Source organism: Petaurus breviceps, unplaced genomic scaffold, assembly GCF_028583685.1.
Source record: "Petaurus breviceps papuanus isolate PSGF00001 unplaced genomic scaffold, PetGlider_PUasm1.0 229, whole genome shotgun sequence".
Lineage (NCBI taxonomy): Eukaryota > Metazoa > Chordata > Mammalia > Diprotodontia > Petauridae > Petaurus > Petaurus breviceps.
The window spans coordinates 11,957,855-11,984,002 of NW_027185903.1; the positions used below are offsets into that span (position 1 = coordinate 11,957,855).

The 26,148-nt window shown below is 38.3% G+C and overlaps 1 protein-coding gene across 1 annotated transcript in view; it reads left to right on the top strand.

Annotated features, from left to right (window-relative positions):
- Window positions 1-16,569, top strand: part of C7 (complement C7) — a 289,650-nt gene extending 273,081 nt beyond the window's left edge. Inside the window, exons 17-19 of the mRNA XM_069096218.1 lie at window positions 3,149-3,245; window positions 14,353-14,537; window positions 16,198-16,569. Coding sequence (XP_068952319.1) covers window positions 3,149-3,245; window positions 14,353-14,537; window positions 16,198-16,382 — 467 coding nt within the window. The 3' untranslated portion in view covers window positions 16,383-16,569. The remainder of the gene's footprint in view (window positions 1-3,148; window positions 3,246-14,352; window positions 14,538-16,197) is intronic.
- Window positions 16,570-26,148: the final 9,579 nt, after the last annotated feature.

Here is a 26,148-nt window from a genome sequence, read left to right on the forward strand (position 1 = left end):
CCCTCTCTTTCTTTGTCCTGAAGAGAAATATGGCATTCAAAATCAACATTGGTTAAGAATTTAAATTCATTTGTAAAATCTTATGGAGAATGATGGTAGAAGATTTTGATTAGTATCATTTCATAAAACACCAAGAAAAGGTTAAAGAAAAAAAATTAGTCTGGTAAAAAAAAGAAGTCTGGTAAAAGACCAAACCAAAACATCCCAGACTGTGTGATTTTCTATTAGATATTCTCTATCCTGTGTGATCCTGGACAAGTCACTTAACCCTGTTTGCCTCAGTTTCCTCATCTGTAAAATAAGCTGGAGAAGGAAGTGGTAAGTCACTCCAGTATCTTTGCCAACAAAACCCCAAACGGGGTCAGAAAGAGTCAGATATGTTTGAAATGACTGAAGAATAACAACAAATTATCCTGAGAGCATCTAAGGATAAAGATGGAAGGAGGACAACAAACAGATAAAAATAGAAAATATATGCCTAAATTATAACAAATTGTTTTATTAGTGATAATGGATCTATGATAATAACAAAACAGGTAGCATTTATATGTCCTTTAAAGTTTGCAAGCAATTACGTCTTTTATCTACTTTTATTTGATTCACGTACAACTGTGTTTTTGTGAGGTAGCTATGATTGATATCCCCATTATGCAGCTGATAAAACCTTTCTCAGAATTACACTTGGCTAACAAGTAAGTGTCTGGTTCTCATGACTCCAAATTTGATACCACCTCACATTTGGACTCTTAAAATCATAGCTCCGTTTGTGCTCCAGGAGGAATCAGGACATTAAAAAGATGGGAAGAGCAGGTGTGTGTAATGCTCCAAGGAGATCCGTGTTAGAGGGGATATAGAATTGAAGGCAATGAGGAAATGATGATGCACAGAGGAAGTATGTGTTGGAGGGTGATGTGATAGTGAAAGCAATGAGGTATTGATTCCCAAGATACTTGAAACACTTTCAATTTCACCTGGTACCTCTATGTGTTCTCTATCTAGATCTGACCTATCTTTAGACCCCCAGGCCTAAATCTCTATCTACAAGATATATCCCCCTGCATATACTGCTAGCACCTCAAACTTATTAAACCCCAAGCCAAGATCATTATCTTTCTCCTTAAGTCTGGTCTTGGAGACTTTCTGTCAGTGGAACTGCCATTCAACAAGCTTTTCCAGTTAGAAACCCTGGTGCTATTTCTGGCTCCATCCCCACGTTCAGCTTTTGTATCTAGTCAGTTTCTGCATCCTGTCAATTCTTCCTCCAAAATATCCCCTGCTCTTGTCTTCTTCCATGTACTTCCTATGCCACTACCCCAGTATGGGACCTCATTACCATTGGCTTGTAGCATTGCAACCACCTCCTAAGAGATCTTTGTCTCCACATGTTCCTCTCTCTGATGGGCTCCTTATAATGCTGCCAGAATAATCTATCTTTAAAGATTTTCATATTATTTACCTACCCAGAAACCTTCAGTGGCTTCATATCTGCCTGGCATTTTAGGTTCCCAGAAGTCTGATGGCCATGTTACCATTCTAGTATTATCTCATATAACTTCTTGCCACATAAATTACATTCCAATCAAACTAGATTACCCACCATTCCTCCAACATTCTTGCTGTTTCTCATGTTGTTTCTTCCACCTACACTGTCCTCCCTCTTCCTTCATCTATTACTTTCTCCACATTCTTTAAAGCTCAGCTCACATGCCTCATCTTCCATGAAGACTTTCCTGATTCCCCAGTCATGAACAAACTTCTCCACCCCCATCTCAGTTCTCCTGCAACACATTGCTTTGTACGTTTTAAATTTGTTTATTGTTTTTTTTAATGGTTATCTGGACATAAGTCTTATGCCTTTACTAGTCTGCAAGTTTCATGCAGGCAGGAAGTATATTTAAACATTTAGGTTGAATCTAGACCTTGTATCTCCACACCATTAGAATGCAACAATCTTGAGGACCGGGATGGTTCTGTTTTGTCTTTGTATCTTCATTGCTTAGTGCATGAGCAGGAGCTGGCTTAATTGTTTGCTAAATTTACAATTCCCACACAATAATTACTTAACAATGTTTATTTGAATGAATATGATGAAAAATCGTCTTAGAGTGAAAGTCCGGAAAATTCAGGTGTTTACAACTGTAAGTTCTTCACAGGGTATTTAGGCTTCCATAAGGTACTTTGGACCTCTACAAAACAATATTGTGGTTGTTCTAGTTTTAAGTTGTGGTCACAAGGAGGAATGAGGGAAGGGAAACCATGTTATCAACATTTTTCATCTACTTCAATAATTATTCTAAATGCGTTCTGTGGATCAGGAGGGTCTTGGGGCAGTTAGGTAATACAGTGGATAGAGCAGCTGGCCATGGAATCAGGAAGAACTGAGTTCAAATAAGGCCTCACACTTACTAGTTGTGTGACCCTGGGCAAATCATTTAAACCTGATTGCCGCCAAGAACAAATAAAGTGTATTATTACTAGATCTTGAGGGTCATAATTGTCTAAATCTCTCCTTTAATAAATGAGGAAACAGATCCAGGAGGATTAGGGTACTAGTCTGACTGCTAGTGGAATTAAGTCTTATACATCATAGAATTAGAAATGGAAGGGATATCAAAGACTATCTAGAACAAATCTTTCATTTTATAAATGGGGAAACTGAGGCAAAGAATGGTTAAATGAGTTGCACATAAGACAGGTTTTGAACCTGGGTTACCTTGGGACACTTGTAGTGTTTCTGGGTATGTCATGTCCCTGGTGAGTCTTTTGCAGTACCCTTGGAAATAAGACATATGTAATAGAATTAAACAACCCATAGTGTTTCTGAATAATAACATTATTGGTAAGAGCTGCTAGGAGATCTACTCCTGTGTGTAACTGGAACTGGCAGATGAGCATTGTGCATCAATATGCTCAGTGGATGCAAATTCCCATGTGGAAGAAGTTGGGTAGCCTGGGAATGTGCTGGATCCCAGTTACAAGTGGTAAGGTATTTTGAGCAGTTTTAAAATGAGCTTCCCAGTGCATAATACCTCGCAGTTTCAGAACTTTTTAGCAACAAATTTTAGCCCTTAAAATGATAATCTCATGCACAACTGAAGAATTTTTTCTTTTCTAACTCAGTAATATCTTCTGTATTGTTTCCCTTTAGAAGACATTGAGAAACCAGCATTGACAACACAAGTATGCCAACCCTGGGAGAAGCTGCAAAACTCTAGATGTGTTTGTAAAATGCCATATGAATGTGGGTAAGCTGTGTCGCTGTTCACCTTTAATGGTTTTGCTTAACTCAAGTCAGATGACATTGGAACGACTTCATTCTGTGTCAGTAAGACAGGTTTGCCTTCATGGGTCTAAGTCACCAGCTTTTGTTTACATTACAATACAGTGGGTGTTCTGTCCAGAGTTGCCTGGGTCACCAGAGCTGTCAGTAGGCAGTTAGCCCCTATGAAATCTGATTAAGGGAGTATAGTATGACTGAGAAGTAGCTGGCCAGCTCCTTGCTTGGGAAGATGGAGCAACATGACAAAGTGATCATTTGAGGATTTAGAGGCTTACGGGATAATTAAATTACCGTGGGAGGTAAACTCTCAAAATAATAGTCATAGAAAATTGAATAAAGACATTTCTATTTTGTTTTTATGAGCATTCTTTTAATATAAAATACCACCCAGCTAGTGTTTGTTTGAACTTTGTTTTATATAAAGTTGAAGAGTTAGATAGCTTACATAATTAAATCCAATTCAACAAATATTTATGAAATTCTTACTGTCTACAAGTGACTTTACAAGATGACGGGTGGTAGTGATGATGATGATGGTGGTGGTGGTAGTATGGGAGGGGGGAGATAACAAAGTTTATAATTTAGTAGTGGAAATGAGACAAATTCACAAATATCTGTATTAGGAATAAAACCATAACAATTACACGGGAGAGGTACAAAGAGCCATGAGAGATAGCAGATGACATTTATGATAGTGCTTATAAATGGCTTTGCATGGATTATCACCCTGTAAAGTAGCTGCTGTTATCATATCCATTTTAACATAGGAGGAAACTGAAGCTGAGAAGGTTGGATGACATGCCCAGGGTCACACAACTAGTCAGTCTCTGCAGTGGGATTGAAACTCAGGTTTTTCTAACTTCAACTGCAGTGTTCTATCCTCTATTTCATGCTGCCTCTCTGAGGAATAATAGTTAGCATTTATATAATTCTTTGAGGTCTGCAAAGTACTTTGCATGTATTATATGATTTGACTCTCAAAATGACTTTTGTGAGGTGGACGTTATTATTATTACCAATTTACAGATGAGGAAACTGAATTAAGTGACTTGACTACGGTTACACAAGTAAAAGGGGTCCAAGGCAGGATTGAAGAGAGATATTCTTGATCTCAACTCCAACATTCTGTCCACCATGCCACCTGGGTGCTTAAAGAAAAGTTTACTTCTGAAAGGGAAATTTTCATGGAGGAGGAGCCATGTTTGATGGATCTTAAAGGATGACAAGAATCCCAACAGGTGATAGTATCATAGATGTTGTGGGGTCTATTCTAGGTATTGGGTTAAGAGACAGAACACCATAGGAGCAAAGAACCAAAGGCAGGAGAAAGTAGGACAAAACTGTTGAACAGCCAGTTGTCCAGTCCATATAGAATATAGTATATGTGAAAGTTAGGATTGAATGCTGGAAGGGCTGGTTGGAGCCCTATTGTGGGCCGTAGGAGATCAGGCTAAGGAGTGCCACTGAAGAGGCACCACCTTTTGGTCAGGTGATTTCAAGTAATGGTACATGGGTACTACATCGACTTCACACACTTCAGTTTTTCAGTTCTTCAGGGGTGATCAGGTTCTGGCAACTAATTCATATTAACCACACTCACAAGAGACATTTTGGTAAATAGAATGCCAGTTTATTAATTTACAAGAAGAAATATAGTTGTCAGATGTCTAGTACATTACCTTGCACATAGTAGGTGCTTAATACATATGTCATAAATGGTATTGTAAAGTAGTCCACAGGGCGGAGTCAAGATGGTGGAGTAGAAGCAGGACCTCCCCGCTGCTCCGGCTTCCACCTTCCCCAATCCATGTAAAAAGGGGACTCTAAAGAAACTTTGGAGCTGCAGAACCCACAAAATAACACAGAAAAGCTAACCTCCTGCTGAGGATATCCCAGGAGCCTGGCAGGCCAGCAGGAATCCGCCAGCCCAGCGTTCTGGGAGCCAAGCCCAGCCCCACACCCAGGCTTTAGCCCCAGGGCAGGCCTGACCAGCTGCAAGCCGGAGGGACTCCAGATCAGTAGCAGCTATGGCTGTTTCCAGATTTATCAACACATAGATGTGAAGGACAAAGTGAGAGGTCAGTGCAGTCTGGACTTTGGGACCCAGTAAGTGGGAGTGTGTGGCTTTTGCCCCCTGGGCGAGAAGGTGCTGAGAAGCTGGCACAGCCAGCCAGCACCAGGTGGCAGCTTCAGCTCCTGGCCTGCAGAGTGTAGGGGGACCAAGCACCAGTCTAAGGGGTAATCGCTCTTGCTTTAACCTTCTTGGATCTGGATTGCAGTCTAGGGTGGAGGTCCTGGGGTGTGTGTCCAGCTTGCCAGAGCGTGTGGAGACTTCAGAGAGGGCACCCATCTAATACCTCCGGCAGCTGAGAAAACCCCAGTGTTTGAGACAAAAGCTCCCCTGTCTGGTGGCAGAGTCCTACTGTGGCAAAAAGCCCAGGGGTCAAGTGACTGAGGGGTGACATGACCAGGCAAAGGAAACAAAGCAGACAGAAGATCCCAACATTAGACTCCTATTTTGGGGGCAAAAAGGAGCAAAGCATGGAACAGGAGGAAGACAGTGAAGTCAGAACTCCTGCACCAAAAGCTTCAAAGGAAAATACGAGCTGGTTATAGGCCATAGAGGACCTTAAGAAGCAGATAAGAGAAGTGGAAGAAAAATTGGGAAGAGAAATGAGAACAATGCAAGAAAATTACGAAATGAGAGTCAACAGCCTGACTGAGGAAAATAACACCTTAAAAAATAGACTAACTAAAATGGCAAAAGAGGCTCAAAAAGGCAATGAGGAGAAGAATGCCTTAAAAGCCAAATTTGCCAGATGGAAAAAGAATCTCAAAAACTCCATGAGGAGAATCATTTCTTCAGAATTAGACTGGAGCAAATGGAAGCTAATGACTTTATGAGAAATCAAGATTCTGTTAAACACATCCAAACAAATGAACGAATAGAAGACAATGTGAAATATCTCATGGGAAAAACCACTGACCTGGAAAATAGATCCAGGAGAGATAATTTAAAAATTATTGGACTACCTGAAAGCCATGATTAAAGTAAGAACCTAGAAATCATCCTCCAGGAAGTTCTCAAAGAAAACTGCCCTGATGTTTTAGAACCAGATGGCAAAATAGAGTTTGAAAGAATCTACTGATCACCTCCTGAAAAAGATCCCCAAAAGAAAACTCCTAGGAATATTATAGCCAGGTTCCGGAATTCCCAGATTAAGGAGAGAATATTACAAGCAGCCAGGAAGAAACAATTTGAATATTGTGGAAACACAATCAGGATAACCCAGGATCTGGCAGCTTCTACATTGAGGGATCGAAGGGCTTGGAATATGATATTCCAGAGATCAAAGGAGCTGGGATTAAAACCAAGAGCCACCTACCCAGCAAAACTGAGTATCATGTTTTGGGGGAAAATATGGTCATTCAGTGGAATAGAGGACTTTCCAGCATTCTTGTTGAAAAAACCAGAGTTGAATAGAAAATTTGACACTCAGATACAAGAAGCAAGAGAAGCATGAGAAGGTGAACAGGGAAAAGAAATCATAAGGAACTTATCAAAGTTGAACTATTAACATTCCTACATGGAAAAACAATAATTGTAACTTATGAAACTTTTCTCAGTAGTTGAATGGAATAGATATATATATATATATATATATATGTCTATATATGAGGGTATATGGGCATATGAATACATATATGTGAATGTGTGTATATATGTTTACAGGTATACATAGGTAGAGGGCACAGGACCAAGTTAACAGGAAGGGATGATACTTAAAAGGTGAAATTAAGAGGTAAGAGAGGAATATAATGAGAGGAGATGGGGAGAGACAGAATGGGGTAAACTACCGTGTTTCCCCGATAATAAGACACTGTCTTATTAATTTTTTGGACAGAAAAACACCAGAGGGCTTATTTTCAGGGGAGGGCTTATTTTAATGAACATTGCCAGCAATTTTAATAAACAGGGTAAATGTGAACAAAAAAATGTACCTTTATTCAATAAGCAAATCACTGGGGAAGAACAGGATGACACGCTCACTGCTGCAGCTCTGATTGGATACAGCTCGAAGCACAGCGTGCGTTTGGGGGGGGCGTGTAGCGCAGGGGATCACCTTCACTACAGTAGCAATCTCAATAGGGCTTATTTTCGGGGGAGGGCTTATTTTAGAGGAATCTTACACAATAAGGGGAGGGCTTATTTTTGGGACAGGTCTTATTATCGGGGAAACACGGTACGTCATATAGAAGAAGCAAGGGAAAATGGTTACAATGGAGGGGAAGAACAGGAAGGCAAAAGGGAATGGATCAACCTTATTCCCATGGAATTTGGCTTGAGGAGGGAATGACATACACACTAAATAAGGTATCTCACCCTCCAGGAGAGTAGGGAGGGAAGGGGATGAGAGGGGGCATGATGGAAGGGAGGGCAGGCTGGGGGGGAGGGAAGTTGGAAGCATCCACTTTTGAAAAGGGATGGGATCAAAGTAGAGAATAGAACAAGTGGGAGGTGGGATAGGAGGGAGGGAAATATAGTCAGTCTTTTACAATATATCTACTATGTTATTGTTTTGCATTAGCCATACATGTACAACCTATACTGAACTGCTTATCTTCCCAGGAAGGGTGGGTGACAGGGGAGGAAGGGAATGTATCTGGAATTCAAAGTTTTAAAATCAAAGACTCAAATATATATATATATATATATATATGTATATACTATTATTAATACTATTTCACATGTAATTGGGAAACAAGATATACAGGCACTGGGGCATAGAGATCCACTGGAAAAGTCGAAAGGGATATGGGAGAAAATATGGGAGAGAGCAGTTTGGAGGAGGGGATATGCTGTGGGACTGTTATTTCGGGGTGGTGGATAGGGAAAAAAATGGGGAAAAAATTTGTAACTCAAAATCTGGTGGAAATGAATGATGTAAATCAGAATTTAATAAAGCATTTGAAAATTTAAAAAAGAAAAAAAAAAGTAGTCCACATGTTTATGTTAAATGGACAATGCATTTCCCTCCCAGTAAAGAAATCCACTTCGTAACAAATGACTGCTGAAAATTTTTATACCACTTTAAGATTTACAAAGCATTGTGAATACATTCACTCTATTTGATTATTTGTATAAAAACCTGTGAGACATATAGTAGGAATAAAGTATATTTGTTTTATAGTTGAAGAAACCAAGGCCCAGAGTATGAAGAGACCTGCCCACAGTAACACAGCCTATAAGTGATATAGTCAGAATTTGAACTCAGACTCTCTGAATCTATATCCAAAGTTTTGTCTACTACTTGAGAAACTGAATCATAAACTGATCATAAAGTTGCTTAGCAGTTATTGAACCACAATGAGTGTCACCTAATCATGTCAAAGAACCTGGTAAGTTACCAGGTTATCTACTTTAAGAGTAGATAAAGCAGCCCTGGCTATTCATGCTATCTGGTCAGGGCAACTGCTCTTTTAGCAACTTCTTTACTGCCCTGCTCCAGAAAGAACACTATCCACTCAGGCTGAATTTGACTAGGACATCAAGATGCCCTGACATATAATAGGACCTTATCTAAGAAGGCATATAATATAAATAATTAAATAGATAATGTCAGATTGCATGCATTTTAAATCTATATTCAGTGATGTGATGGCCTTACAGACAGGAGATAATGAATAAACAATTTTAGGTGAAACTTATCTTCTCCTCCCTTTTTTCCCTTTTGTTTGGGAAGTTTAAGGCTTGGAAAAGGATGACTCATTCTCTTTACTGATGAATGTCTCCATCTTTTTTGAGCGACCTGGTGTGTGGAGAGAGGGAAAGACATTTTTAGTAATAGTTCATATTTTTATAGAGATTTGTAAAGTTAAATCACTTCCCTCTAATTCTTTATGTTGAATGAGGAAAGTAAGGCTTAGGGAGAGACAGGGACTTGTCCAATACAATAGCAAGTATGTGTCAGGACTGGCAATAAAACCTAGGCTTTCTTATTGCAAATTCACCTATACTAGAGTGCTTCTTAGTGCCCATGACTTGCATCTCACCATTCAAATTCTCCAGTGTTCATGGGATCCTGAAACATGCAGAACTGACAGCGGACAGGTAAAATTGTTTAACATGTTCATTGTATTTTAAAAAGGAACCAAGGTGGGTATGGTGGATAGAGCGCTGAGCTTGGAATTAAGAAGATTTATCTCCATGAGTTCAAGTCTTGTCTCAGACACTTAATAGCTATGCGACTCTGGGCAAGTCACTTAACCCTCTTTGCCTTAGTTTCCTCACCTGTTAAATGAGCTGGAGAGGGAAATGGCAAAGCACTCAAACATTTCTACCAAGAAAACTACAAAAGAGGTCATGAAGAGTTGGACATGACTAAAAAACTGAAAAAAACCCCAACTATATTTAAAAATAATGTATGTGTTAGTTTTATTTCCTCTTTCCCATTGTTAATTCCATCCTTTACAACCCTTCTTTATAACCTGACTAAAGTCTAAAGTGAAAGTATTTGCAGATCCTATACTTGATTACATGTTGCCATGGGGGGTGTGGTGAGGAGAGGAAGGAGAAAAAAATTTGAAACTCAAGGGATTGTGGAACTGAATCTTGTAAACTAAAAGTAAACAAACAAATTAATAAAGATAAAAAAAATTTAAAAATCATTTATGTGTAAAATATAATAAATTTTAGGTATTTTTTACTTTTTAGGTTTGGATTTTAATTTTAGACTCAGATTGCCCTAAGAAGTAATGTTCTTCATTATAAAAATAATTATAATTACCAATGTTGCTGATAATTGCTGTGCCTTGTTAGTGCCCATGAAAGTTTATCGTTATTTGAGAAAAAAAAATTATTCTGACTGGGGGAAAAATAGAACTAACTAGCAGTGGTGTGACTAGAGGGGTCATAATTACTGAGGGAAGAGGGTCTTTACCCTCCTCTCCTTTCCTCTTAACATTTTGTACCCTATTTTACCAAGAGAAGAATCTCTCTGTATACTATATATGGTATTATGGGATACAGTCTGGTCCAAGGAGAGTAGACTCTCTGAAAGTCATGGGTGGATTCCTTGGTATCTCTCTAGCTTTATCCACTCAACATGTGTCCTAGCTCTTCTAATTATGACCTCTGACCTTAGTTAAGTCATTTACATTCTCTGGGCCTCAGTTTCTTCATTTATAAAATAAGATGTTTGATTAAATAGCCTCTAGCTTCTTCCTTCAGGCTGCTTTAAATCCTGTGATACCGAATGATTGAAACAACTGGACTGAAAAGTTCTTTTGGTCTCTAAGAATTGGAATAGTCATTCAATTATTGTTTGATTACTTGGCATCATGATTTGATCACACTAACAATGGAAAATATAAAGTCAGCATCAAAGAGTTGATTTGGTGATGCCATATATTGAGGGTTTTGTGTCCTGTGAAGATCCCAAGATGGGAACTGGATCTGTAATTTCATTGGCATAAGGAATTCCTCAGTGAGGTAACTCCCTCATCCCAATTTGGGACAGTGTTTTCTCTGCATTTAGAAAGTTTGTAGGGTACTGGAGGCAGGTAGTGGCTCATTGGACAGAGCACTGGACTTGGGGCCAAGAAGATTTGAGTTTGAACCCTGCCATAAATGCTTATTAGCTGTGTGGCCCTGAAGAAGAAACAATTTTTCTCATTTTTGGTTTCCTCATCTGCAAAATAAGGCACCTACTTCACAGGGTTGTGGGGAGAATCAAATGATATAATAGAGGCAAAATGCTATATAAATGTTAGCTTTGCTCAATATCTATTATTATTAGATTGTTATATCATCTTATATCAGGGGTCACATAGCCAGTATGTTTCAGAGGCAAGATTTGAACTTTGGTCCAAACTTTTGGTCCAAAATGCCACATTGTTTATTCTACACTGAGGAGAATATAGTTTAATATAATTAAGTAGTATGGCAATCTTTAATGTATCACAAAAAGTATATCAATTCTAGCTTTATTCAGAATTAATCATGGTTTGCTTTGATTGATTTTTGCTCCTTACTGCCTCTCCCCCTTCACAATTCATTTAGATTATCTGCAGTCTTTTATTTATAGACCTGATGTGAGTTTTCATATAATTTCAACATGACACTCAGATGCTGATAACAAAGTAGCTTTGCAAAATCCCAGGCTTTTCAGCAGAACTGAATAGTTCTATTTAATATGTTTAATAAACAGATTAAAGGTTAGATACTAAGACTTGTTTCCATCATTCAAAGAGCTCCAAGTGAATTTTCCTTCCAGGTGAAAAAGAAAGTATTTGAGCTAAATTAAAACACATACACACCATGAATTTAGTCTCTTCCCCATATCCTTGGGTGTGAAAAGTGCTTTAGAAATTGCAGTTTCAAGAATAAACTGAGTATTTCTATAGCCCTGTCTGAAATACCTTATTTACCCAGCTTTGTCAGGGAATAAGATGCTTCACATAAATGAATTTTCCAGGCCACCTTTTCAGTATCTGAACTATTTTATAATTGTTGTTTTGAATGCAAATACTTCTAAACAATGTTGCATATTTCCTTGATTTCTTAGTGGTGACTCCTTTATTTTGACCTTTTCATATTTACTTATGGCCATCCTTATTGCTATCTATTACTATGCTATACTGTAATAGAGTGTTATTCACAGGGTATCTAGGGAGACACCCACTACTGTTTTCTCTTACATTAAAGGCCCCAGCCTGCTCTGTCACAGGTAGCTGTTTGCTGTCACACCATGTTATTTTTTGTTATTATTTGTTGCGCAGGTGCCTGCCTCTGGGAGCTGCTTCTGTAACCTCAGAGTTCCTCCCTCCCCTCATTTTGCTTCTAATCTCTGTGTACAGGGAACTTAATTAATCACCCTTAAAAAACCCCCACTGTGTAAAAAGTATGAATAAATATGTTCAGAGTGAAAGCCTGAAGGCATCCTCAAGTCCATGGCCCTTGTGTCCTATTTTGATGGTCATCTCAGAGGTCTTTTTTACTTCCTTCTTGATTCTCAGCTATATTCTGGTTAGTTGAGGTATTTGGATAAGTCACCTCTGTATAAGTGAGCAGCATCTGTACTTAGAAAACCTTTGGTTTAGAAACCATTGCCTTCTCTTTGTGGCTGAGTCATTTGAAGGGGCACAAAAACCAATAACTATTAATTTACTTCTTTTGTTTCTTCATGTCACAATTTTCATGCAAGCTAACCTCAGAGTGAGAGTAGCTAACAGTGGAAAGAAAACTTTCATGCTGGTTCTCTCTCTTTTTTTTAATTAAAAAATTTTTCCCAATTAACCAAAATCTACTTTTCCTCCCTCCTGCATCCCCTCTCTCCTCCATTGAAAAAGGAAGAAAAATAAATATGAATAGTCAAGCAAAACAAATTCTGGCATTGGCCATGTACAAATAGTTATAGATATAGGTATAGATATATACATATATGTATATATGGATGTAAATAAATGTATATATGTATTTGGGTGTGATTAAATACATACATACATATATGTATATATATATATATACGCACATATATATAGTCTTAATCTGTGCAGTGAGTCTATCACTTCCCTATCTGGAAATGTATAGCATGTTTTACCTCAAGTCCTCTGGAATTGTGGTTAGTCATTGCTTTAATCATATTTCTTACGTCTTTCTTTGTTTTTATAATATTGTTGCTATTGTGTAAATTATTCTCTTTGTTTTGCTTACTTCTCTCTGCATCAGATCATACAAGTCTTCCTAGGTTTCTCTGAAACTGTTCCCTTTATCATTTCTTACAGCATACTAGTATTCTATTATAGTCTTTTACCATAACTTGTTCAGTTATTCCCCTGTTGATGTGAACAGCTTTAGTTTTCAATTCTTTACCAACACAAAAAAGAACTATTACAAATAATTTTGTATGGATGCATCCTGCCCACCCCCCGATCCCTTTTAAAATCCTTTTTGTGCGTACAGACCTAGTAGTAGTATTGCTAGGTCAACTTAATAACTTTGGAGGGCATAGTTCCAAATTGTCTTTCAGAACGCCTGGATCAATTCACAGCTCCAACAAAACCAGTACGTTAAAGTACCCATTTTCCCATAACGTCTCCAATGTTTGTCATTTTCCATTTTTGTCAACTTCATCAATCCGAGGGATGTGAGGTAAAACCTTAGAAATGTTTTAATGTGAATGGCATATTTTCACATGACCTTTGATTTCCAAGTTAACTTATTTGCTTAATTGAATTCTCGGAAGATTTCCCCCTATTCTGTATGATTGTGAATTGTATCCATTTAACTAATGAAATACCAAGGCTATCAAGGTGTATATAGTCTGTAGACCTGTGAGAATCCTAAAATATCAGATTTTAAAGTTGTTTAGGTCTATCTGATAGGGACGTTTACTTGTTCTGCCATTTGTGTTGTCAAGTACAGCATTTCCCAAGTAACAATTTACTAAGAATCATCAGATTTGGTTTAGACTAGGCTCAGAGACTTTTATGGAGGGAAATTCCACAATTTTTGTTTATGAACCTTTAAGAGAAACAGCATGGTATAGGGGATAGAGAGCTAGCTTCTGAATCAGGAAGACTTTTGTTCAAATCCTGCTTCTGACACTTACAAGTTCTTTGATCAACTCACTCTGTGTGGCCACTTAATCTCTCATCTAAGGGGCAGAACAGGTGCTCTTCTGGAGCATGCCTCTGCTTTGCAGCCCTCCCTTCTGACTGGTGAGTCCCTGACTTGGACTGTCATTTCATGAGGTGGTCAGTCCATGTTCATTTTGCTCTCTGTTGGACACCTCACTGTCCAGACTTTTCTACCTCCTCCCCAGCAATCTTGTTCCTTTCTCTTTCCTTTTCCAATTCCTTTTTAATTGTTGTCTTCTTTCATTAGAATATAAGTTCCTTGAAGGTAGAGATTATCTTTTTAGTTTGTATTTGTATCTTGATAGAAAGAGTTCATTCTTCGTATTTTTAGTTCTTGAGTTCAGTGCAGTGCCTGGAATATACTTCATATGTAGTATTTAACAAATGTTTGTTGATATGGAAATGCTATATAATTCATTTCATTTTTTCAGACCTTCTTTGGATATTTGTGCCCAAGATGGGAGAACAAAAAGGATCGTAGCTTTGACACTTTGCAAGCTGCATGTACTTGAGTGTATGGGGAGGAATTATACTCTTACTCATAGCAGGAGCTGCACTGGACCTGCTCCAGCTGAGACAACATGTGGTGCGTGTTCTGTGTGGGAAAAATGCAATGGTAAGAGACAAGCATCACATGTAATTGTAAGAATAATTGCTAGCAATGATGGACTATTTTTGTGGGTTTTTTTGGCATTGTGCCTGACACATAGTAGGCACTTAATAAATCAATAAACAAGTATTTAGTAAGTGCCTACTTTGTTCTGGAAGCTGTTTAGCAATGGGGGTGCACGGAAAAGCAAAAGACAGCCCTTGATTTCAAGGAGATAAAGGTCTTGTGGGGAGAGAACATGCAAACAATTACATGCCAGCCGGGCATCTCTATATCCATAGATCGCATCATTCATATTATTAGTGCATAATAAGCTATAGATTATCAGTGGGAGAAAGACATTGGTGTTAAAAGAGATAAAGAGATCAAGGAAGGCTTCTTTTAGAAGGTGAGATTCTAGCTGAGACTTGAAAGAAGCCAGGAAGCCAAGAGGGAGAGAATAAGGAGGGAGAGAATTTCAGACACGAGGGACGGTCAGTGAAAATGCCTGAAGCTGGGAGATGGAGTATCTTGTTGGAGGAAAAGCAGGGAGGCCAGTGTTACTAGACCATAGAGGACATGGTGATGGTGGGTGTGGCAGGAGTATAAGCAGTAAGAATAGTGGAAAGGTAGGAAGGAGCTAGGTTTGAGAGTGCTTCAAAAGCCTGAGGCAATAGAGAGCTACTCAAAATTCTGCTTTTGGAAGATCAATTTAGCAGCTGAATAGAAGATGGATTGGAGAGGGGGGAGACAATGCAGGGAGGCCAGCCAGAAGTGGTAGTACAGGCATGAGGTAATGAGGGCCTGTACCATAGCGGTGGTAGTATCAGAGGAGAGAAGAGGGCGTATGTATACAATGGTTTGGTAACTGATTGGATATGGGAAATAAATGCTTGTAATGGATGATATTAGTATGAACACAATTTAAAATCCTTGAATTTTCTAGGTTTTTACAACAGAAGTACAAAGCACCTCCCTTAGGATTTGGGGGCCCCTTCCCAGGCCTTTCTAAGTTTGAATTATCTTTTGGTCCACTCTAGCTCTACTATCTTCTATGTTATCACTGTCAAAATTTAACCTGAGGTTGACATACTGAACTTCAATCATATGCATTTTACTCTGGCTTGGAAAATTCCACAGCTGCTTCCCTTATAGGGATAATGACTGCCCATTATGTTGTGCTCCCAAAGTCATTGCAGCTGATGTGTTAGTATTTCCAAACCCTGAGCTCTGTTTATGAGATATGGATCAATCTCTCTCCTACTTAAGACCCTCCTCAGGAAGACTTGGTCCATTGGCTTTCAAGGGGGCCATTATGGGAAATGTAAACCATTTCCCCAAATGTGTTGCCTTCTTTCTCATTTCCCTATAGACCTTTATAATTTCAGTTTTATGGGATCCTGTGTCAGACTAGAGCTGATGGTGGAAATGGGTCTATTTAGTGTTCTGGTTCCCCCTTAGATCACTGTTTGAATATGAATGTAAGGAACTGGAAAGAATATCAGCATAGGATTTCAACCAATAAAAGGACTGGCATTGGCCCCACTGCACATTTAGTCTTGGTAGAGTAAAGGAACATTAATTCTCTGGTGCTTGGTCCAGTAGCAAATCTGTAAATCACCAAATCTGTGCCGTTTGGAGACAAATGCTTCCAGTTTGTGATTAACCCCTTCCTTCTGTTTTCTAGCTCAGATAAATAAATGTGTGTGCCGAGAATCAGCAGCAAATTGTGTGGAAGGAGGACTCAGCATTTGTGTGGAAGTGGATGGGAGAGAGCAGACCATGACTGAATGTGAGGCTGGTATCCTGAGATGCCAAGGCCTTAGTATCTCCATTACCAGCATAAAGCCCTGTGGTGCAAAGGGCAAATAGGTGCCATTGACTTGCTTGGTATTTAGCCTGAGACCTCTCCAAATAATTTCTGTTATCTGTTTAATTTGGGCAGCCTTTTAGACTTAGAGCTATATTCCTGCCTCTCTTGCCCATTTTCTCTCTCTGCTATGCCACCCATCATCCCAGCCATAGATATATATCATAAATATTTCATTCTCCAAAATAAGCTTCAAGGACTCTTTATTTTCATTTCACAACAGACCACACCAGTTAATCAATCAAATAAGCATTTATTAAGCACTTGTTGCATATCAGTTAGTATGATAGGTTCTGGGAAATCAAAACAGGTAAAACCAGTCTCTGATCTCAAGGAGCTTATATCCTAATGGGGAGACAAATTTACATAAATAGATATATACAAAATATATACAGAGTAGAAGGAAATGAATCTTAGAGGGGAAAGAAAGAATCATTCCATTTCCTGCCCCCAAGGAGTTTATATTCTACCGGGAACAAACTGTTTACATATCACTGATAAAACACATTATGCAAATTGTTCAGGAAAACACAACCCACAAGTGCTTGATTTAGACAGATGGAGGTTGATGAAGGCCCTTGAATACCAAAAAAGAAAAAAAGTATAATTATTCCTTCTCAATGCAGTAAATTTGCTTCCAATTTATCTTATTTAATCAAATATAGACTCTTCTTGTCAGGGAGTCTAAAGTGTTAAAAAATCAGAGTATTATGTATTTTATCATAATGAAAAGTGGTACCTTTCAGTTTTTTAAATGAATACAAACACATTTAAATCAATGTCAGTCCTTCAAAGAAGCATTTTATTAATCACTTCCTATATTCCAGTCTTTCTTTCAAACACTGAAGATACAAAGACAAAAGCAAAATAGTGCCTGTCCTCAAGGAGTTTACATAAAGAATGAGACAAAATTTACATATGCAGATACATTCGAAACACATATAAGGCAGGTGCAAGGTAATCTTGAAGTTGTTCATTCATGTCCTACTCTTTATGATCACATCTGGGGTTTTTTTGGCAAAGATACAGGAGTGGTCCCTTCTCCAGCTCATTTTATGGATGAGGAAACTGAAGCAAAGAGGGGTAAGTGATTTGCTCAGGGTCACACAGCTAATATCTGTCTGAGGTCAGATTTGAGCTTAGGAAGAAGAGTCTGGCATTCTATTTTCCTCTTGAAGGGGAAGGACCTAGAAGTGCCTCATTGAGAATTTTCTCATAAAGTTGTTTTATTTTTAATTACTTTTCTCTGAATGTGACTCAAAATGTGAACTCCTTTATCCATAGTTTCGAGGAAATTTAAGCACATTGAAAGATTGAATAAGTTTCACAAGTTAATATGTTCCCAACTGTTTTTTCCCCCACCTAATGTATGTATATCCCTATCCTTTTTATAGGGTTTGAGGCAAATTTGTTGGAAGGTTTGTCTCTCTTTCTTTCTTTCTCATCTTCAGCATAGAAACAGAAAAAGCAGGTGGGGGTAGTGAATTGAGTGGGATTAAAATAATATGAAATGGATTTATACACACACACATAACTCTATTCTTTTGTTGTTGATAAATTACAACAAAATGGCCATAATTCTTAACTGTAATTATTTTAAAACTTGTATAAAAAAGAATTTCTTTAGCATTATTTAATTAGACCTCTGAAAGGTTTACCTTTAGAGAAACTTTGTAGGAGGTCACATGTGTGTGTTTGTGTGTGTACATGAATGTGTAATTAATATATTCTTCTTATCTTAAATTTTATATGAAACCCAATCACATTTACTTTTTTTTTTTAAAGAGGGAGAATCCTTTAAAAAAACACTTCTGACATCTTTTTTTTTTTACATTAGAGTAATTAATTTCTGGTTACAGCCATCTTCTTGCCAGTCCCCCCTCTACCTGAGACTTGCTTTGAAACAAAGAAAAAACAGTTAAGCAAAATAAGCCAGTTGTATCTGAAAGCAGGGGCAACATTCCATACCTGTTCATTTAAAGGGAGACAGGAGGCTATATTTATTTATTTCTTCTCTGAGATCAAGATTGGTCGTTATTATATTCAGCTTGATTTTATTTTCCTTTAATTTACATTGTAATCATAATGTATATTGTTCTCCTGATTCTGCCTTACTTCACTTCTTTTTATATTTTTCAGAATTATTCATTTAGTCTTTTTATTACAATAATATTACACAATATCCAATATTTTTTTTTCAGATTTCTTAAATCGGTGAATACCCACTTTGATTCTTTTTTTTTTTTTTTTTGCTTTTTGGAGGGGGGAAGGCAGGGCGATTGGGGTTAAGTGACTTGCCCAAGGTCACACGGCTAGTAAGTGTTAAGTGTCTGAGGCCAGATTTGAATTCAGGTTCTCCTGACTCCAGGACTGGTGCTCTATTCACTGCTCCACCTCACCCTTCTCCCCTCACCCAGATTGTGGTAGTCTAAAAGGTGCTGAGACATTTCTTGAGACTCAGGGAACTAAGAGCTAGATTATTGATAACATTTCTTCATCACCTGGGTATGAAGCTTAAGATGCTTGGCAGTCAGTGAATGATGATGAGAGGTTCATTCAACTCAATCAACCCAAAGGATTCTCAATTTCTATTCTCACTGAATATTCTTCTGTTATTGCTAAGTAAATCTGATGAACAACTTGTGTGTATCTCATTTTGTTACAGAATCAAACTTAAACCATGAGGTGACTGATCTGAGTCAGGCTCAGCCCACAGCAACCTACCTGGAGGTTTTTATTTTCAAGAGTGTGATCTTTTGGTATAAAGTTATAGAGAATTAATTCATTTTCTCATCTAAGTTCAATTTGTTTTCCAGAATGGTTGGCCAGCTACAAACAGGTCACCAGTAGTTTACCTTCTTTCACATAGCCCCTCCAACATTTATTTGTCTTTCATCATCTTTGCCAGTTTACTGGGCAACTAGAGATGATTTTCATCATTCTTACTATTAGTGATTTAGAAAACCCATCAATGACTGCTTACTAGTTTGCAGTTATTTTGAAAAGTCTTTGTTCCTATCCTTCGACAAATTGCTGCTTTTTTGAAAGCCTTTTAAAAGTTTCTCTGAGGTTGAGTTCCCCGCCCCGCCCCCCGCCCCTCCAAAGAATTGTGCTGTCACCTTGGTTTTAAATGTCCATCTTTTGTCATTGAAAAGCATATATGGTTCTTCTGAAAACTTAATTTGAGCATCGAGTCATGTTTCTCAGCTTTGGATGTAGTCTATTCAAGCTTTTATAATGTCTTGTTTTTATAGAAACTTTGTTATATATGATTCAATGAATATATTTTTTTTTCTTGGCTGCTCATAGCATCATCTCTTTTTCCTTATAACTTAGGAGCTCAAAAATGATCTGCCTTCATGAATTTAATTTTGAGTTCTTTTGCACAGAGTTGCCAAACTGATATTACTAAAACAATAACCTTTCCATTACTTTCCCCTTAGCAGAATGGTTTGGTCCTCTAACAAGAGCAAGGGAAAACCTAAAGACATATTTTTGGATGTGCTCCATTGGTATTAATCACTTATTTATGAAGCACTTGCTTTTTGCCAGGCACTGGGGATTGAAATAAAAAGAATGAAACAATCTCTGACCTTAAGAAGTTTACACTTTAATAGGAGGGATGAGCACAAACATTAATATGTACAGAACAAATATAACTAGATTAAATACACATAGATACAATGAAATTTAATACATTTTAAGGGGAGAGGACACTTGCAGGCAAGAAGATTAGGAAAAACTTCATGATAAAGGCAGTGTTTGAATTGAATCTTGAAAAAAGGATGGAATCGGGAGGGGGGGGGCCAGGTAGCACAGTGAGTAAGAGCACCGGCTCCAGTGTCGGGATGATGTGGGGATCGAATCCCGGGCTCAGACATTCAGCACCCACCCAGAAACACCTGGCTGTGTAACCTTGAGCAAGTTACTTAACCCCAATTGCTTAAAAAAAAAAGGATGGGATCCTAGTTATCATATATGAGGAGAATATCTTCCAGTCACAGGGGATGGATAATGCAGACTATGAAGTGTCAAGGAGATGAGAAGGCCACTGGTCCACAGGGTGGACTACCTATAGTAGATTTATAGGAAAGCTAGATAAGAGATACAAAGTATAGGTAGACATGTATATGTTGCCAATATGCATCACTGGAAGAAATAGTAACATTGATGAGATCCCAGATCTATTGGAGTATTGAAACATCTTTAAAGGAATATGATTAAAAAAAAAATAATTGTGCCACTAAACAGTTTAAGTGATTCAGCTCCCCCCTTCATTTTCCTCTGTTATAAGGGAGGGAGTTTTGTTCCTCAGCTTAGTTGATATGGTCCCTGAAGGCCTAGGATGTCATTAAAAAATACAAAGGAAGTACTTTTGAAGGTTTTTTTTAAGAAAAAACAAAGGAGTTTTTTACAACTCCATAACAATTTATGATTGTTTCTTAATGAACTTGAGAAAATTTTTGGGACTTGGTCATTAGATGAAGGCAACTGACACTATACAGTTTAATTTGCTTGGGAGGATCAATCATCCTTTGGGACTATATATAAAAGAAGCAATTCATTCTGGTGTTGAGGAGTCTAGGTTCAGGAGCAATTTGTAGGGGACACCCAGGTGGGGGAGGGGGAGACTTCATTACCTTCCTCCCTTCTCCAGTTAGTCATGTCATCACATGTTGGTCCAGTAGAATACAGTACATCCACTTGGGAGTAGAGATAAATATGAGTATAGACATGGTTACAGGGAGAGAACACCAGAAAGGAGAAGCAACTTCAGTTAGTCAATAAACATTTATGAAGCGTCTATTAAGTGCCAGGCACTGTGCTAAGATCTGGGGATACAAAACAAGACAAAAGACAGTCCCCGCCCTAAAGGAGTTCATAATCTAATGGGGGAGACAACAGGAAAACAACTGCATACAATATGCAGGAAAAATAGGAAATAATTAACAGAGAGAAAGCACTAGAATTAAGAGACGCTATCTCCCCCCAAGAGGGATTGGGAAGGAAAGGCTTCTTGTGGAAGATGAGATTTTAGTTGGAACTTGAACGAAGCCAGGAAGCCAGTAGACAGAGATGAGGAAGGAGAGCATTCCAGGTATGGGGAACAGGCAGAGAAAATGCCTGGAACCTAGTTCTTGTTCATGGAATTGCAAGGACACCAGTGTCATTGTATCAAAGAGTATATGGTGGGAAATAAGATGTGAGAAGACTGGAAAGGTGAAGCTTGGAGGGCTAGGCTATGAAGGTCTTTGAAAGCCAGACTGAGGATTTTTTATCTGATCATGGATATGATAAAAAGCCCTGGAATTTATTGGGGGAGAGGGTGATATAGTTGGACCTGCACTTTAGGAAAATCATTTGGTAATCTGGAGAATGGGTTTCAGTAGGAAGAGGACCCACCAGCATGCTATTATAATAATCTAAGCATGAGGTGATGAAGGCCTGCACCAGAGTGGTGACAGTATCAAAGGAGACAAGGGGGCATATTTGAGAGATATTCCAAAGGTGAATTTGATAGACCTTGTCAACAGATTGCATATAGGCAGTAAGAGATATTGAAGAGTTGAGAATGACACTTAGGTGGTGAGCCCCAGGGATTGACAACTGAGGAGGTTGATAGTAATAGGAATATTTGGAGGTGGAAAGGAATTGGAGGAAAGATGATGAGTTTAGTTTTGGATATGTTGAGTTTAAGATATCTACTGGATATTCTGTTTGAGATATCTGAAAGACAGCTGGGGTTCCACAAATGGAAGTCAGTAGAGAAATTGAATAAAAAAGATAGATTTGAGAATCATTTCCAAAAAGATGATAATTAAATCCATGGGAGCTGATGACATCATCAAGTATAAAGGAAGAAGAGAAGAGGGTCCAGGACAGAACCTTGTGGGATGGATCCAGCAAAGAAATTGGGGGAGGGACCAGATAGGTAGGAGAACCAAAAGAAAGTGGGGTCTCAAAAAACCAGAGAGAAGAGACTATCAAGGAGAAGAGGGTGGTCACCATTGTCAAAGTCTGCAGAGAAGTCATGAAGGATGAAGACTGAGAAAAGACTGTAGATTTGGCATTTAAAAGATCTTTGGTAATTTTGGAGAGGGCAGTTTTGGTGGAATGATGAAGTTAGAAGCCAGACTATTAGGAATTAAGAAGAGAGTTAGAGAGGCATCTATTGTAGATAGTCTTCTCAAGGAGTTTAACTACAAAGGGCAGAAGAAATATGGGACAACAGTGGGTATGATGGGATCAAGTGAGGTTTTTTTCAGTAGTGGGGAGACACGGGCATGTTTGTAGGCATTAGGGAAGGAATCAGGTAGACAAGGGAGGTCAGCAGAGACAGGGAGTAGTAGGGAAGAGGTTGAAGATGAACTATAAAGTTGGGGTGACAGAGGGTGCAATCCGTTGGAGGGGACAGGGTAGAATGAGATCACTAATGCAGATGGAAGGTTTTGCCTTGGTAAAGAATAAGGCCTCCTTTCTGTGTGAGACAGGAGTGAAGGAAGAGATTGTGGCAGAAGGTATATTCAAACAGTGTGACCTCTTGTAGCACAGAAGAAAGCTGGCTATGTACATATAAGAAAGTAGCAAATCTTAGGAACTCAGCAAAGTGGCTTGTCTTGAAGGGAGACACTGAACCCCAAGGAAACTGCATGAAGACTTTTTTTTTTTTAAGCAATCGAGGTTAAGTAACTTACTCAAGGTTACACAGCCAGTTATTTTTGTGTGGGTGCTGAGTATCTGAGGCTGGAACCTATCCCAGGTCTCCCCACGCTGGGGCCGGTGCTCTTACTCACTGCGCCACCTGGCTGCCCCTGCATGAAGACTTTTAAACAATGCTATTCCAGGAGATGTGAGTTATCCTTCACCATAGGCACATCCTGTATGTATGCCTCACTATAATTTTATTCCATTTGAACTTATTCTTGTGAGTTTGTGAACCTCTGATCTTTTTGGAGAATATTTTGTCCCAATTGGTCTGCATAGTAGTATCATAGTAGTAAATGCCTTTGCTAAGAACTAATTAAGTCCACTAGCTGATTGTTAATGAGAAGTGTACTGATAGGGGCTTAGGAACTATACTAGTAGGAATAGCCATTCACTGGATTACAAGCAGGACCCAGGATAGTAGGCATTTTCTGGGGTCCTAACCCACTAGTAAAAGTGAGAGTTGGAGGAGTAGCCCAGAAAAGTTATCATAGTAGACTTAAAACAAATGAAATAAAATGTCCTATGTACATTCTTAACAACCATAATTATATTAGCTGTCACAGTCATAAAGCCTGAAAAATTGTCTATTGATGTAAATATGACTTACTCTTACAATGAAAATTTCCCTTTAGATCCAAACTTAAAACATTGAGTCTTTTCTCTGAAGGTTTGAGTTTGGTTTTTCTGTTTCGTGAGGTAATTCTGGGATACTCTAGCTTGATATAGGGAATATAAATCTAAGTTGTTATTGCTGAATGTCCCACAGCTTATTCCATTTGTCAATTTCCACCCAGATACAAATAATATTTAATTCTTCAAGTGGACCAGGAAGAACACATTGTCTGTCCCAGAACTCTTCTGCTAGCAAAGTCAGATTTTGGGACAAATGGAGTTTGAAGAATCGATGATTTTCTCTAGAGACACCATAAGGGCAGTGAAATGGGTTTGAGGGCAGAGAGAGCAGCCCAGAGGGAAATAGGGGAAGTGCCACTAGTTATGGCAATGCTGCAGAACTAGAAAGAGGAAGGCATGGAGCTCCCATCATTCTCTGTAGATGCAATCTTTTTAGGGGTGCAAATTCAGTGATTACTAGCTTTTGTTTTTGTTCAGTTGTTTTCATCATGTTTGATGCTTTGTGACACCATTTGAGGTTTTCTTGGCAAAGATGCTGGAGTGGTTTGCCACATCCTTATCTAGCTCATTTTACAGATAAGGAAACAGAGGCAAAGAGGATTAAGTGACTTGCCCAGGGTCACACAGCTAATACGTGTCTGAGGCTAGATTTGAACTCAGGAAGATAAATTTTCCTGGCTGTAGGCCTGGTACTCTATCCATTGTGCCACTTAGCTGCCTACTAGCCTTTTATGGGAATGCAAGTCAACATGGACATGGCCACTTAGCTCTTGTTTATTTAGGGAGATGTTATCCATGTTGTCAATTATTTCATTAGTAACTTATCCAAGCCCTTTTTTTCTTTTCTCTCTTTTTATGTCCTAATTTTGACTGCTCCTTTTATGGAGAGTGGTCCCAGTCAAAGGAGATAATTCTCAATCAAGCAACTTTTGCTATTTACTGTGAGGCTTTGCAACTCAATTATATTCCAAGAATTCAATTATATTCCAAGAATTTGTTGAATGACTACTTTGTACTTAGTGCTATTCTAGACACCACTAGAGTCATTAGAGAAGTATGGAAAAAAGTACCTGCTTTCAAGAGGTTTTATCACATCATTGAGGAAATATGAAATACATGTATAAAACTATTATAGCAGGGTAAGACAACAGTAAATGACTAAGTGCTGAAAATATATAAATTATATGCAGTTGTATTTATGATAAGGAAAAGATCCACATCAGTTGAAGGCACAAGGGACACAGAACTTGGGTATTTCATGACTAGTATTTAAATAAATGGAAAGAAAATAGAGGCTGTCATGGGTGGTTGGGAACTGTGAGAAATATCACAGAAGCTTGTATGTAGGGTATGCTATGTAGGGCAGGTGAGAATAATAATAATAATAGAACTAATTGATATCCTGGATGATTGTTAAAGGAAAATACACTGGTGGGGGCTCATAAGACATAGTTCTAAGAGTATAGTCTCACAGGGTTTAAGGCAGCAACTGCTTTCTGTTGACCTAACCCATGAATGTGAGAACAAGTTAGGGGAGTAGTCCAGGGAGGGCATGGTATTACATTAGGATATATAAACTAGGAGAAAAAAAGAAAGAAAAAGAGAGGGGGATCCACATGAGTAGGAGACAAAAGGGGATACAAGAAGCATGGGAGAGTTAACAGAGCTTCAGAGGCAAATGTGGGATTGTGGTTAGACGAAGGAGATGGGAAAGAGAAAATATGAATGGTATTATGTTGGTGCCCCCTAATTCAGTAACCTTGTCAGAATCCTGAGGATTCCAGAACCACATTAAATGGCTTCAGCAAATTCCAGTCTTTCCTTAGAGACTTCAACGTATTTCAGTGAGGCAGATAGCATTGAATTTAAACTTGAATTAGTGGGCCATAAGTTCTGAATGAATTATGTTTCTTTCTTGTTCTTCTTGGGTTGCCAGGAGGGAATAATTATTGGGATCAGGTGAAGATTAGATTATTATCCCTGTGGAGCTTTTAAGGAGATTGTACCCATTTGTGCATATGACAAAATAATAATTCTTTTATTTAATTCCTTGCATTTGCATTTGTCTATATGCTTAAATAAGTGCTTTTGGATTTATAGTTTGTATGGTCTTTAAACAGAGTATTGCATAGTGAGGTCACAATTTGTGAAACTGATTACTTGAAGTAGATCTAGGAAAAGTAGCAAAGTTACCAGCCACAATATTCTCTGAATATTCACGGCCTTTGCAGTTACATTAATATGGGGTTCTTTTTTGTGTTACGCCAGTTCACCCAGAAGATCATACAGCCACTCAAATTCAAGTTGCAAGCAGGAAAATATCTGTTACTAGTTCTTATCCAGAAAAAATGTATAAAGTTTGATCCAAACAAATTTATGAAATAGGCAGTTTCAATTGGTATTCCCTTATTCCTTTTCACTTCTCAT